Here is a 14866-nt window from a genome sequence, read left to right as displayed (position 1 = left end):
CTCTGTGCTGAGGTTAGCATTTGGTGGAGGACAGGGAGGGGCACGTTGTAGACAGCGGTCCTGGGGGAGACTAAGAGGTGGGAGGTAGCCCAGATTGCCTTCTGCTGCAGATGCTGTGGCACTTAACGACTGTCATCTTGGGATATAAGCCTCACTCAGGGCTGCCGTCAGGAAGCGTGGCCTGGCCCTCCTGGGCCATGTTGGGTACCCCCAAGCTCCCTTTATCCCCTCCATCCTGTGCTGCACTTAGAGTATGAGCTCATGAGCCTGACAGCCCGATAGTTGCAGAGGTCAGCAAGCTTTATTCTGGAAAGGATCAGAGAGGAAATACTTTAGACTATGCAAGCTACACGGTCTCTATGTAACTACTCAACTCTGCTGTTGTAGTGTGGAAGCAGTCCTAGACAATATGTAAGTGAATGAGCATGGCTGCATTCCAACACTACTTTATTTATGGACACTGAAATTTGAATTTTATATAATTTTCATATGTCACAAAACAGTCTTCTTCCTTTGATTTTTTTCCCCAACTCTTAAACATTTAAAAATGTAAGAATTATTCTTAGCTTGCAAGCCATACAAAAGCTTGCCAACCTCTGAGTTCGAGTAAGGCCCTAAATAGAATTCTGACTCTGCTGTGTGAACTTAGAACAGTGATTCAGATGATTCAGACGTCTCATCTGATAGTGAACATGCTTTGGGAAAGTGAAATGGTGTGACCACTTTGGAACCAGTTTGGTAGTCCCTCAGATGGTTGAATGTAGAATTACCACAGTACCTAACAATTTTACTCCTAAGTATATATATCAAGAAGAAAATGCACACCCATAAAAAAGTGTGCATGAATGCTTATACCGTATTATTCAGAATAGTCAGAAAAGTAAGAGCAACTTAGGTGTCCATCAGCTGAAGAAAGGAGAAACAAAATGTGGTATGTCTAGAAAATGGAATATTATTCAGCCATAAAAATACAGTACTGATACACTGCTATGCCATGCCATGGGTGAGCCTTGAAAGCATTATGCTAAGTGAAATAAGTCAGGCACAAAAGGCCATATATTTTATGATCCCATTTATAGGAAATGCCCAGAATAAGAAAATCTATAGACAGGAAGTAGATCAGTGCTTGCCAGAGAGCATGGGAAGTAAATGCTAATGGGTACAGGTCTTTTTTGGAGGATGATAAAAGATATTTGGAATTGGATAGCTGTGCTATTACATAATTGTATAATAAAACAAAAGTTATTAAATTATATACTTTTAAAGCATAATATTTATGGTATGTGAATGATACCTGTTTTTAAAATAAATTATCATTCTGTATAGGGCTGTTATAGTTAACACATGAAAAGTATTAGAATAATACACAGTGTGAGGTTGGTTGCTACCCTTGTTCATTCTGTCAGGTCCTACATGATATTTGTCACATTCATAAATGTCTCCAGGAAACGGCCCGGTATAGAATCTGACTTCCGGTTTCTGGAGTCCCGCAGACCACAAGTTGAGTCCTGTCAGTCTGTGCAGTTGCGAACCTTTGGACTAGTTCTTTTTCTGCTCTGAGACTCAGGTTACTGGCCTGTAAAATGGCTCAATGACAATAAAAACCACCTCACAGTGGAGTTGTTTTTGTTGAGTACCATCAAGCCAATTCCAACCCTATAGCTACCCCTCAAGGAGCTCTGATGGTGTCTGCAGGGTGTTACGCTGCTGTCTGAAGACTGTCTCGGGTAATTTGAATCCGCCAGGTGCTCCCTGGGAGAAATATGGGTAGCCAGCTTCCTTTACGATTACAACTCAGAAACCCAATGGAGGGTCACTATGAGCGAGCGAGCCACTTAATGTGACAGAATGGAGAAACCCTGTGGATTTTCTAGGCTGTTATTTTTGGAGGAGCACATTGTCAGCCCTTTCTCCTCTGGATCAGTCTAGTGGGTTTGAACCATTGACCTTTGGGTCAGAAACTGAGTGTTTAACTGTTGTTCTACCAGGGCCCCTTGTGCTAAGGATCAAATAATACCTCACACTCAGGGTGTGTGAAGTGCTCCAAGCCGGTGGCCATCTGGCCAAACTTAGTCAGCACAAGGCTCAAGAAGCTGATCCCCCAGCAAGTGTTTCTAGGGTATCATATGAAGAGGGGGGTAGGTGCCTCTACTGCTGGTGGCATAAGCTCAACCCTCTAGACACATCCCATTGCTGCACCAGCTGCCCACAAGCCCCTTCAGGCTGGGGGCTCCCTGTGCCAGAATGAGTGCACCCTTCTGTGCCAGCAGATTCCCAGAGCAACCGTACCCAGATGCATCACAGTGGACCAGGCAAATGGTCTTTCTATTTCTGAGTCTCAGTTTGTTCAGCTCTCAAATGGGTTCGATACACAGTGTCTGCTACGTTGGGCCATTTGTGATGATGACACAGTGAATGTGAGCGTTTATACAGTGCCTGTAACATTTTAAATGCTCCACACACATCAGCTTTTATGATCGTGTACTGAAAATATTTCTTTTGACAGTCTTCTGGGTACTAGGCACTGCTCTGGCTATTGAGGTTACAGCAGAGAACAGAACAGACACAAATCCCTGCCTTCATGAAATTTTTATTAGAGTAGGGCAAGCAGAAAATACCGAAATAATAAGTAAATGATATTTTATAGCATGATTGAGAAAATAAAGCTGAGAATGGCTTAGAGAGTTGGGGGGGGAAGGATTGCAGCTTTGCAAAAGGCGGTCTGGGAAAAGTCTGGCTGAGAAAGGACATTTGAGCAAAGACTTAAAGAGGGAGAGAGGGAGCCCTGTGGGTTTTAAGGGAAGAGCTTTCCAGGCGGAGAACATAGCACCTTGATGGGCAAGTGTGAGGAACAGTGAGGAGGTCAGCATGGCTGAAGGGGAGGGGACAGGAGAGGAAGGTAGGGATGGTGGGTGGGCAGGCAGGGGACAGGTTCTGAGGGACCCTCAAAGGGAGGTCAGTTTAACTTCTAGGGAAACAAGGAGCTTCGAGCAGAGGATAGCCTGGCCTGCCCTGCCTTGGGCTACAATGACTTTTGCTGTGCCCAGGGCTCCCTGTCCACCTTTCACAGCCTCACTGCTTGTGTTTCCTCCCACAGGACCAGCTGGGGCCTCCATGGGTGTATGAGGGCCGGGCGCCAGGGCTGTGGGCACGAGCATGGTGAGGCACCAGCCCCTGCAGTACTATGAGCCACAGCTGTGCCTCTCCTGCCTCACAGGCATCTACGGCTGCCGCTGGAAGCGCTACCAACGCTCCCATGATGACACCACACCGGTGAGCCACTACGGGAAGGATGTGGCCGGGCCTGGGAAGCCCAGCCCGTGTGGGCTTGCTACATGGGTCAGGGAGGGCATTGCCCCTTTTGGTTTTGGTTTCTCCTTTCATAAAATGGTCTCCTAGAAGTTCCTTTTCCTTGAAGGCAAAGATGATGAGGCTTCATCCTACTTATTTTGGGCATGTTGCTAGGAGAAGCTAGTCCTTGGAGGGGGACATGATGCTTGGAAAGGTGGAGGGGCTGTGAAAGAGAGGAAGACCCTCAACCACATGGATTGACACAGTGACTGAAGCAGTAGGCTTGAAAGTATCAGAGATGAAGATGGCCCGGGATAGGGTTCAGATCTGCTGTTTATAGTGTTGTAGGGTCACGATGCGTCATACTCGACTCAGCGGCACCTAACGACAGAAGTTCCTGGACTTCCTTGGTCACATGAACAAGAAGGGAGGTCATCCTGTCCCACACGTAGCCATGCAGTCTTCCCAGGCCATTGTTCATTCTCCTCTAACTGGGTGGGGGCTGGGCTGCTCCCTATATCTGGGCAGGGACAAGTTCTCAGGGTCCTGGCAGATCCAAACAGGCAGGGAGATGACTGGAGTCTAAGAGATCAAGAAGTGAGCTTGGCCATCCTGGAGCCCAGGAGCTGGCAGGGCTGTGGCCTGGCATGCAGGCCTGGTCACCTGAGCTCCAGGCCTGCCAGGGCTGGCAGCAGGTGTTCTGCCAGATAAAAGCCTCCTCAGTGCCCAGCTCCCTGGGCCAGACCCCAAGCTGTGTGCCTGTCCCTGGGGCGCTATCAGCCAGCAGGTCTAGTTTCTCCTCTAAAGGAACCCAGTTCCTGTGTGGTGTTTATCTAAAGGCTTTGCTGCTTAGAAAACAACTTTCGTCCTCCTTCCTGCATGTCTGAACAAAGAAGCCAGCCTCGGCACTCAGCCAGTCTTCAGACAGGCCGGAGGGGCCAGGAGCTGAGAGGCTGAGGGCAGAGGCAAGGGCTGGCCAGGTCGTTTGGATGGGAAAGTTGGGGAAGCTTGTCTGCTTGTCTGTCTGCCTATCAGCAACCAGTCTGCCTTCTTTCTCGGAGCTATACTGAGTTAGGAACTGTGTTTGTGGCCTCCCCAAACATGTGTCACTGGGGCAGATATCAGGCCCACATCATCACCATGTCCCCACCAACATAGGGCTTGGAACAGAGGCAGTAACGTGGCCAAACTGAGGTAAAGCAGAGGAGGAGACCTGCTTGAGGCTACAGAGCAGGTCCCTCCTGAGCCTGGTCCCTCCACTCGCAGGCACGGACAGGCTTATGAGGAACCAGCGTTCATAGTCTTTCCCTCTCACATGAACGGAGAATTCCTCCTCCTGGTGAAGGATGTGGACCCTGAACTTGGACAGGCCTGAAGTGCAAACTGTGCCTCTTCCACTTGTGCCCAGTGACTGAGCTTTTACTTCCTCACTTGTAACCCACATGCACAGATGCACACTCACGCACGGTCACACATACTCATACCCACATATGCCCCCAGGCACGTACTCACACACTCGTGCATACACGTGAGCACACAAATACACACATACACATGCATGTGCACACACATGTACACACATGTTCACTTTCACACCCCCACCCCAAGAGCTGAGATTGTAGCCAGCACAGTGCTATTTAATTATGCCCAGTCATTCAGACAAGTCATTCCAGATTCCTGCATCTAGCTTCTCCATCTCTGAAATGGAAGAAGAGTGGGTTAGATGACATCAGAATTTCTCTGATTTACTCCACACCAAGTTCTCAGGGGCTGGGGCAGGTGGTAGGGTGTCACTGTGCCCTGGCCTTCCTGTGTCCAGAAAAGTGGATGCTGAGCACTGACACATACACATCCTTACCTGAGTTCCTCCCAGCATGCCCATCATTGTCCCATTTCACAGATGGGGAAACCAAAGGGACACTACTAAGAGCCAGAGTTAGGGTCTAGACCCAGGTGATGTGGGTCCAATATTATCCATGCTCTGGGCAGAGATGTTGTTGTTATGTGCCATCGAGTCGTTTGCGACTCATAGAGACCCTATGTACAACAGCCCTAAACCCTGCTCTATCCTGTGCCAATCGCACTTTCTCTGACACACCCATCCTGATTACCCCAGTCACTGAATCAATCCACCTCATACAAGATTTTCCCCTCCTGCGCTGTCCCTCCACCCTCCCAAGCATGATGTCCGTCTCCAAGGACCTGTCCCTCCTTACAACATGTCCAAAGTATGTCAGACAAAGCCCCAGAATCCTTGCCTCCAAGGAGTAGCCTGGTTTAACCCTCTCCAGGATGAATCTGGTTTTTTTTTTCTTGGCAGTCCAGGGTACATGCAATACTCTTCTCCAGCACCACAGCTCAAAGGCATCAATTCTCCTTCTATCCTCCTTAGTCATTTTCCAACTCTCTGATGTGTAACAAGTGACTGCAAAGACCATGGCCTGGGCAGAGATAGGGATGGGAAAAAGCTGGAACTTTTAAAAGAGTGACTGAATTCCCAGCAGAAAGCCCTTGGCCATCAGCTCAGAGGCTGGAGGAGGACATGTCACCCAGGATGTCCTGAGCCCCTTGTGTGGTGGGGTGGGGTGGGGGGGTTCTAGGTCAGCCCTGTGCAGCCTATGGAGTCAGGAAGTGATGGTTGTAGGCTGTGGCCCAGGGTAGAGGAAGTGGTGAGCTGAGGCCAGGCTTGAGCTGACTTGGAGGCTGAACCATGCAGGCTCTACAAACATGAGGGTTGAGGGTTAGAGGCACAGCAAGAGGCAGCACCTGGTTTTCTGGGGAGGGGAAAGGATTTTGCAGCAGTTCTGGGTAGCAGGCCCTCTGTAGAGAGGACTGAGCTTACCTCAGGCGACCCCAAAACTCATAGCAGAGGACAAGCATCCATGCCTCACTCCCCAGCCCCTTACCTCACTCTCATTTCTCCTCCCACTTCCTGGGTTCCATCCTCAGCCTCTTATCCTCTCTCTCTCCTCTTCTCTCCCTCCCTTCCTTCTGAGACAGCTGGGAGAGGACAGTGATGGGGGCTGGGCTGGCTGCCTGGCACTTGTGTCTTAGAGAAAGGGTGTCACATAGTAGGTGCTGCTGAATAAACACAGCCCTAGGGTGAGCTCTTGGAACATTGCTGGGACTAGGAGGAGAGGGGAGAGAAGGAGAGAGAGAGGACAGGAGTTACTTGGGCTTGAGGTGGAGAGAGAGGGGAACGAGGGTTTAATAGTGGGCCTTGTTCCTCTCCTCACTCTGACCTTCCCTCCTCAATTGGGAATCCCTACCCAGGTTCTCCTGTATCTCTGCTTCACCTCAGTTCCTCTTGAGGGAGCCCCCTGCCTCTGAGCTCACCTGCATCCCCCAACTGAGAGAAGCCTAGGTGCAAACTTCTCCTATGTGAAGCCTGACCTTTCTCATATGGGCCTCATCTGTAAAATGGGTCGGCAGACAGGTGAATGAGTCTCAGAAGTATCTCACTCTCATCCTTCTCCTGGGAAATGGAGTCCAAGAGTAATAGTGCCAGTTGGCCCTCACTAGGTGCCTACTGTATGCTGAGAGTCTTGCCAAGTGGTTTATAAGCATTGCCTCATTAATTGTTCAACACCCCGGGGGGCATGGTTAATTGTTGTCCTAATTGTACGAATGGAGCCTCACCCAACCCCAGTGAGTGTGTGATGGATTTGCTGTGTGTGCGTGCCTCAGAGGATGTAGGCTGGGGGGGGAGAGCAAGTGTGTTTTGTTTTGAGTATGTGTTTAAATGAGCCCATGCTAGAAGGAGATGAATGGAGGGGGGTGAGGGAAGTTGCCTGATGGAAGAGAAAGAGCCTGGACCAGGAGCATTTGGGACAAGATTGGGAGTGTCCTTGAATGCCAGGCTAAGAATGCTCAGTGCCCTGGGGAAGATCTAAGTATCTAAGTGGATCCCTGGGAAGATGGAGCGAGCCCCCTCATCTCTAACAAAGCTGTTCCCCCTTCTTCCTCCTGGGCCAGCTTGATACAGCCCCACCTCCTCCAGCCCTTCCTTGCTCACAGAGCCCCATTCCTACCGGAGCCATAGGCTTGACAAATAAGGAAATGGGAAACTGGGGACCATTGGGGTGGCATGACTTATTCTCCTACCCCAGCTCCCAGTGTGGAGCAGCCTGGCAGCAGGAGACCGGCTCAGTCACCAGTAACGAAGGGGAAGCAAAGCTTTTTATAACTTGGGATAATTAATTGGTTGTTGTCTGTGACTCATTACTGTAATACTGCCAATTAAGGACTTGCTACGACAGAAGATTGTTCTTGGGCTGTCCGCACTGGGCCCCCTGAAGACGTTGTTGCTGTGGGAGGCTGGCAGAACCAGCATCTCTGTAGTAAGATACAGGTCAGACACCAGGAGGAACTTCCTAGCCAGAGCAGTATAGATGCTCTGGGATTTCTACAGTAGGCTTTTTTTTTTAATGGCTGTTTTAAGCTTATTTGATCCCTTCCCTGTAGGGTGTGGGATTTACTCCAGTGTGTATGCACTGAATCCTGCTCGAAGCTTCACCCAGTACTGGCTTCCCTGACCCAGTCTTGTCTTGGATTCAGTGGTTATTTATTCAATCAACAAACCTGCCCTTTTGCTTGATCTGATCCTGAGCCTGTGATGCACCCTGGATCACTATGGATCAGATCTGGCTCCCCCTCCCTTGGAGGGCTCCTGGGCTGGTGAAGGAGCAGACTGGGAGCAGGGGAGTGACACACTCAGACTACCCAGGGGAATCACTGCTGAAAGGAGGAAGGAGACACCTGGGCAGGTAGAGAAAGCCTGGAAGCTAAGCCCACGCCCTGCCAGAGCTGGTGTCTGAGGAAGCCCATCACACAAGGCTGGGGACATGTTCAAGGCAAGAGAAACTGCATGTACAAGAGTGTGTCTTCTGTTTGGATGTTGAAAGTAATTCCACTGCATGGGGGTGAGATTTGAGAAGGCAGAAGGGTGTTGCCAAGTGGTCCCCAGGTCCTTGGAGCTGAGCTGAGGAGCTTGGACCTCATCCTGAGCAAGGAGACCTAGAATCTGACTTAGGCTGTGGAAGGCACATCTGATTGGAACATGGAGAATGTTTCTGAGGAATATTAAGTAAGTAAAAGTGAAGAGCCCTGGTAGCATAGTGATTAAAGAATTTGACTGCTAACCAAAAAGCAGGTGGTTCGAGCCCATCAACTGTTTTCGTAAATGTGTACAGCCTTGGAGACTCTGTGGGAAGTCCTGCCCTGATCTCTACAGTCTGTACAGTGAAATGGAATTCACTTGATATTTTCAGAGCAGCAGTGGGGAGAACAGGAGCCACGTGAGGAAACCCTCACACAGGTTTCTAGAGCTACTCAGAGACTGCGTCAGCAGTCCTCAGTGCTTGAGAAGGAGGGCAGTCTACATGGAGTTGAGGAGAGCTCCATGAGGTGGGTGGAACATAGACTATCTGCCCTGCCCAGTACTTCCTCCTGTGATGATGTCCTCCCTCCTTCCATGAAGGAAGCCCTGCTGAAGGAGACCTCGTCCACCATTTGCTTCCTTCACCTCCCCCCCAATCCTCTGAGCTTCTTGTCCCAGGACATGTCTCACTCCTTCATGGCACCCTGCCTTTGGTCAAGTACCTCCTCTGCTAGAATTCTTCTTTTCTCTGTCTCCACCTTTAAGACTCTTCAAAAATCTCTCTTTCCTCTAAGAATTATCTCCCCCATTTCCTTTTCTCTCTGCACCTTCCTGCCTCAGATCCCACAGCATCTTGATCCCCTGCGAGCCACATAGGGTTGTGAGTCTCCCAGTGGACTCTGAGTACTCAGGGGGCAGAGGCTGACCTGCCCATGCCAGGGGCCTGGTTTACCCCAGAATACCTAGAAGGGTGGTTGAGCAGATGAACTGAACAGAGAAGGAGGCTGGTGAGGGAGTGTACCTGCAGCCTTCTTGACCTTAGGCGTGGAGAGTGGCTCAGTGTGCCCCAATGTGCTCTCTCTCCTGTCCTCGTTCACAGCCCTTGTTCCCAGGCCCAGTGTGTATCGAGTAGCCTGAGGAGAGCGGGTGCACATGCGTGGACAGGTGCACGCTATATGCTTGGCTGTGGCTCCCACATCCTGGTGGTGGTTGGGGGCGGGGGGGGGGTTCTGGCTCAGCTGCAGATCACAGGCCACCTCTGGAGCTGAATGGGGCTCTGCCAGTGCACAGGAAAAGGAAGGTGAATTCCCACCTGGTTCCCCGCCTTACTCTCCATTCACCCAGCCATGTGGGTTTGTGTCAGGGGTGTTGGATAGCACCGAGTGGGGAGGGTCTGTTCTGGAGAGTGGGAGGGACACTTCCTGCAAAGACTTTTCCTTCTACTTATGCAGTTAGCAATGTTCTCCCTAGAAGGTCTGTTAATCTGGTGGGTACGTAGCTCAGGCATGGTACATATGGAGAAACTGAGGCTACAGAGGCCCAGTGAGTGACCCCAAGTACCACAGGAGGCAAAAGCGGTACATAATAAGAGTCAGACCCAAACCTCCTGCCATCCCCCTTCCAATCTGGTGTTCTACTTGGCCCTCTGTGGTCTGGTCTCCATCTCACCTCTACTCCGTGCTGTGTACCTTTAACTTCTGACCTGTACCTAGGTTAGGGCCATCCTTGGTCCTCCCACCCAATCACAGCACAGACTACCTTGGGTGGCATGGCTGGGGACCCTGAAGGGAGAGGAGGGCACTTAGGCCACAGAGCTTCCTGCCTCCTCCCTGAGCCTGGAGTACAATGCTGGATTCCATGTTCTTCAGATGAAGCCTAGACCAAGCGAATCACAGCTCCATGGTCTCTTTGCTCAAACTTTAAAGCAAAGAAAGAGTGGATTCCACCCCAAAATCAAGGTGGTCTTCATGAATGAAGTAGCTTTAAAAAAAAATATATTATTAATTTCAATGAAAATTTATAGAGACTTTGGATTTCCATTCATTCATTGTTGCAGAATGAAGCAGCTTTTGAGATAGGCTCCAGCATGTTAAGCTTAGCCTGATTCAACGGACATTCCTGGCCAAGAAGACGTGTCATGAACTCCAGCCCTGCCTCCCCACAAGTCTCAGAGCTCTCTGGCCTGTGGACCCACATCTCAAGTTTCCTATTAGATGATAGACATGAAGGGACCATATTCTCATCCTGGAAGAAACATCATACCTTTCCTACAAGACTTCGAAGTGATGGCTTTCTCCTCTTGAATTTTGGGAGGATGGGATGTAGTAGGGGCCAAAGTCAAGTCCCGCCTCTAAAATGGGATGCTCTGGTGTGTAGTCTGTCGGGAGCGGCACTGCTAACCCAAAGGCGCTGCCTCCCTGGTGTTCAAATCCACCAGGGGCTTCACAGGAGAAAGACGAGCAGTTCATGTGATTTACAGTCTCCAGAAGCCCACTGGGGGATCACCTGTGAGTGAGTAATCAAAGTTTGAAAGAGGTAAGCTACCTTCTTGCAGGGTTGCTATGAAGAAGAGAAAATGGGAGATGATGTTACATGCCTAGGATGGAGAGGGGAGGGCTGGCAGGGTGCTGGGGTTTTGCAGCTCAAGTTATCAGAGCAATCAAAACATATAGTCTTGGATTGGCCTTTGGGGTCTGGGAGCCCAATACAGCTCCTTTGGATATGGCGCTGAAGAGCTGGACGTTGCTGTACTGCTCGCTGGTGGGTCAGCTAAGCCCGGGCTTATGACACTCCATGAATGCTTGACCATCTGGTTAGGGATTATTATGGATGGGGCAGGGGATGATAGGCATTTCTCAAGGGACTGCAACCACCCTCCCTGGGACCCTGCAGACCCTCCAAGCGGCCCTGGGACAGCACTTCCTCAGGGTCCTCAGCTCTTCCACTCTGACCAGCCCCTCTCCTTAGGTGATGCTACCCTAGGGTGGGGGTTGGGGACAAGGAGCTGCAGGCTGGACCTGATTTCATTTTCCTGCCTAATGAAGCACTCTGAGTGCACCCCAGCAGAAGCAAGAGCAGACAGACGTCTAATTGCCCAGCTCACTGAAGTCAAGAAAAAGAAATCCAGCCTCTTAGGCTGTCAGAAGTGGGTGGGGATGGGGACTCTAATCCCTTTCCCTGCTGGACCCTAATGCTATAACATATCTCAGGCCCCCTCCCCTGCTTCCTCTCCCCCAAATCTCCTGGGACCAGGACCAGGCAATCCTGGCAGGGCTGCAATTTCCTTCTGGTGCTCCCTGCACAATTACCAGCCCCCAAATCCTATACATCCGTCACCCTATTTGGACTGGTGGAGGTTAGATCAGGCTGATGATGGGAGGAGCTGGGTGGCTGAGATTTAACCTGCAGATGGCTGATTCTTCAATAGGAGTCCCTCCATCTTTCCATCCTTGTAGGTCTGTGTGGGACTGAAGATGCAACTGGGCTCTGAGACCTCAAAGCAGAGCAGGGACTAGGACAGTGGCCCAGGGAGCAGCACAGCCACATGGGGAGGAGTCGTGTCAGGCAGAGCCAGGGCTCAAGAGAACGGAAGGGGCTGTCTTGTGCAGACTGTGAGGAAACCTAGAAACAAAGCCACACACAGACACGCATGGACTGTACTGTAAACTAACGTGGAAATATCCACTAGTATCACAGAGGGTGCAGGGGCTGTTACTGATCCATTTCAGGAAAGTCAAATTAGATCCCTCCTTCTTACCTCTACCAAAAGGAGCTCCAGATGGATTAAAAAGTATTTCTATTTTTAAATGTTGTTTGTCTGTTTAGAAAAATAGCACACATTTCTTGAGAAAATTTAAACAATTTGGAGAGTGGTAAAGTAAAAAATGTTCTTGTCTTAATAGTGCAGAGACAAGACTTTCAGGCTTCTCTTCATGCATGTGTACATCCATGTGGTGCTGTCACGATGTGATGGGTTACAAAATAAACAATGCTGGAAATCACCAGCATAAAGGATGAGTTAAATACATAATACAGCCTAGCAACAATAGCAAAGTTCAACAGAGCAGCCAACAATAAATGCTGATGAAGATGTGGAGAAACTGGAACCCTTTATCACTGCTGGTGGGAGTGTAAAATGGTGCAAACACAACAGAAGACAGTGTGGCACTTTCTCAAAAAGATGGAAATAGAAATATCATTTGATCCAGCAGTGCCACTACTGGGAATAAACCGTAAAGAATCCATAACCACCATATAAACAGATATATGCACACCTATGTTTATTGCTGCATTATTTACAATAGTAAAGTGATGTAAACAACCCAAGTGCTCATCCACAAACAAATGGATAGAAAAACTATGGTATGCTCAGACAATGGAATACTACATAGCACTGAAAAACAAGGAATTCATAAAATATTACACAACACGGGTGACCTTGGAGGACATTATATTGAGTGAAATATCTCAGTTACAAAAGGACAAATACTATATAACTCAACTATTATAAAGCAGGTTTGACATGAGGTTAGGGAGAAGAATAGGAGAAGAACTGATAGATAATGAACATTACATTGGAACAGATGAAGGAAAGAACTGTTTAAAAGGAGTATATGATTAGGCATTATTTGGATGACAACAGTCTAGAATAGCAGAGTGAATGGTGGAAGAGGGGAGAGGAAATTATGCAATAATGAATGAACATTTTTTTAAAGTGAACTGGGGGAGGTAGGGAGGAAAATGTGCAACAATGAATGAGTGAAAATCCAACTTTTTTTCAAACTTTCATTAAAATCACAATTAAAATAAAATAATTTATTTTAAAAGATATACATAATACGGGCCACAATCATTAAGCACAATATCAAAGGTAGAAAGTGTAAGGTGGGATAGATTTGTTGACCAAAAAAATTAACATTTTTAAGACAAAAAAAGGTTTAGAAGCAAAAATGGAAATTTAAAAGATGAGAAAAATCTGTGAAAGTTAATACCTTTATATGGTTTTTCTAATCCTGTCAGAAGCTAATTCCCCAAAACAAAACAAAACCCACCTTGCTCTGTGCATTGCACCTGCTGCACGTTCCCCTTTCCCCAAGCTTTGCTGTAGGCATCTCATCTCCCAGGAAGCCCTCCAGCCCATCCTTCGTTCCCACAACTGATGGTGCTAAGGACTCAGCCTCTGTGCTTCTAAGCAGCACATACTTACCTCACTCATCACACTCATTCCCAGAATTAGTGTGGCCTGTTTGCCAGTCATTCATCTCCAGTGGCTTGATTTAACTCCAAGGTCACAGCCCAGCAAGGCTCAGCACATGTGTGTGGAATTACAGGGAGAGAGTAGATGTTCAGGGGGGAGACGCTGGGTTTAGTTTGGTATGAGAGTATGAGGTTGGGGTCTAATTGGTGCAGGAAGACCCTAGACGAGATGGATTGACACAGTGTCTGGGGTAGTGCAGGCAGGTGTGTCGGAGATGGTAAGACTTCCTCAAGTTATGTGGGGTTCACAGCTATTGTACATAGGGTTGCTGTGAGTCACCATAGTCCATAGCATAACAACAACAACAAGATGACTGACCGGATATCTTAGCATTACCTGCAAAATTCTCCATTTCTGTATGAATTTATCATGTATGATGCATGTGTCCAGAGACCCTCGCTGGTGCAAATGTTTAACTCAGCTACTAACTGAAGTGTATCCAGAGACACCTTGGACAAAAGACCTAGCAATCTGCATCTCAAAACCAGACTTTGAAAGCCCTGTGGAGCACAGCTCTACTCTGATATACGATGGGTTCCCCTAGGTGGGAATCAACCAGTGGCAACTGGTATAAATAATGTCTTCCTTGTCTAGTGCTGCTATAACAGAAATACCACAAAATGGATGGTCTTAACAAGTGAAAGTTTATTCTCTCACAGTTTAAGAGACTTGTTGTGTTGTTGTATACCTATAGAGACAGAACCGACCCATAGCTGACCCTTCGGCGGGTTTTCAGAGGCAAGAAATCGTACAGGAGGAGATGGTCCATCCTTCTCCCGTGTACCTTCAGGATTGCAGTGCAGCTTCTTGACAGTAGGCCACCAGAGCTCCTATTTAAGAGGCTAGAAATCCGGATTCAGGACTCCAGTTCTAGGGAAAGACTTTTCTCTGTATATGTTGGCTCTGGAGAAGGCCCTTGTCTCCTTTCAATATCTCTGGGTTCAGCATCACTTGGAGATCCCCATGTGTCTTGGTATCACTTTTCCCTGAATTTAGGGGGTTCTCAGCAAAGTGACTTCAGGTCCAAAGAATGCACCCTGATATTAACTCTTCTTTCTTGGTGATAGTAGATCCTTCCTCTATGCTTATTTGTTTGGTTCTTGTTGCTTAGAATTAAAGGGTTGCTCTGCCAACCCAAAGAAACACGGAACCCACCAGCTCTTCTACTAGAGAAAGATGGGCAATCTCCTCCGATGCAAATTGACCTGCTAGAGGTCAGTAATGAGTCAGTTCCAACTCAATGGGATATAACAATATCTCAAGAGATTGAATCAAGATAGAACCTAATCCATAGAGTGCATTCGTATTAAAAACACAGGTTAGGATTTACAGGATATAGACCAACTACATCAGATCAAAAAACAGAGAATTACACAATACTTAGAACCATAGCCTAGCCACATTGAAATATAGTTTGGGCTGGCATAATTGGCTTAATG

At 48.3% G+C, this 14866-nt stretch overlaps 1 protein-coding gene across 1 annotated transcript in view; it reads left to right on the top strand.

The window, feature by feature from the left end:
* Positions 1-3156: 3156 nt before the first annotated feature.
* The window catches only part of GDPD5 (glycerophosphodiester phosphodiesterase domain containing 5), a 52852-nt gene continuing 41142 nt past the window's right edge, over positions 3157-14866 (top strand). Inside the window, exon 1 of the mRNA XM_006885585.1 lies at positions 3157-3273. Within this exon, the coding sequence (XP_006885647.1) occupies positions 3157-3273 (117 nt within the window). The remainder of the gene's footprint in view (positions 3274-14866) is intronic.

Source organism: Elephantulus edwardii, unplaced genomic scaffold (genome assembly GCF_000299155.1).
Source record: "Elephantulus edwardii isolate Elephantulus edwardi_28Jun2011 unplaced genomic scaffold, EleEdw1.0 scaffold00044, whole genome shotgun sequence".
Lineage (NCBI taxonomy): Eukaryota > Metazoa > Chordata > Mammalia > Macroscelidea > Macroscelididae > Elephantulus > Elephantulus edwardii.
Note: the sequence above shows the minus strand (reverse complement) of the source record. Positions and strands in the feature narration are given on the sequence as shown.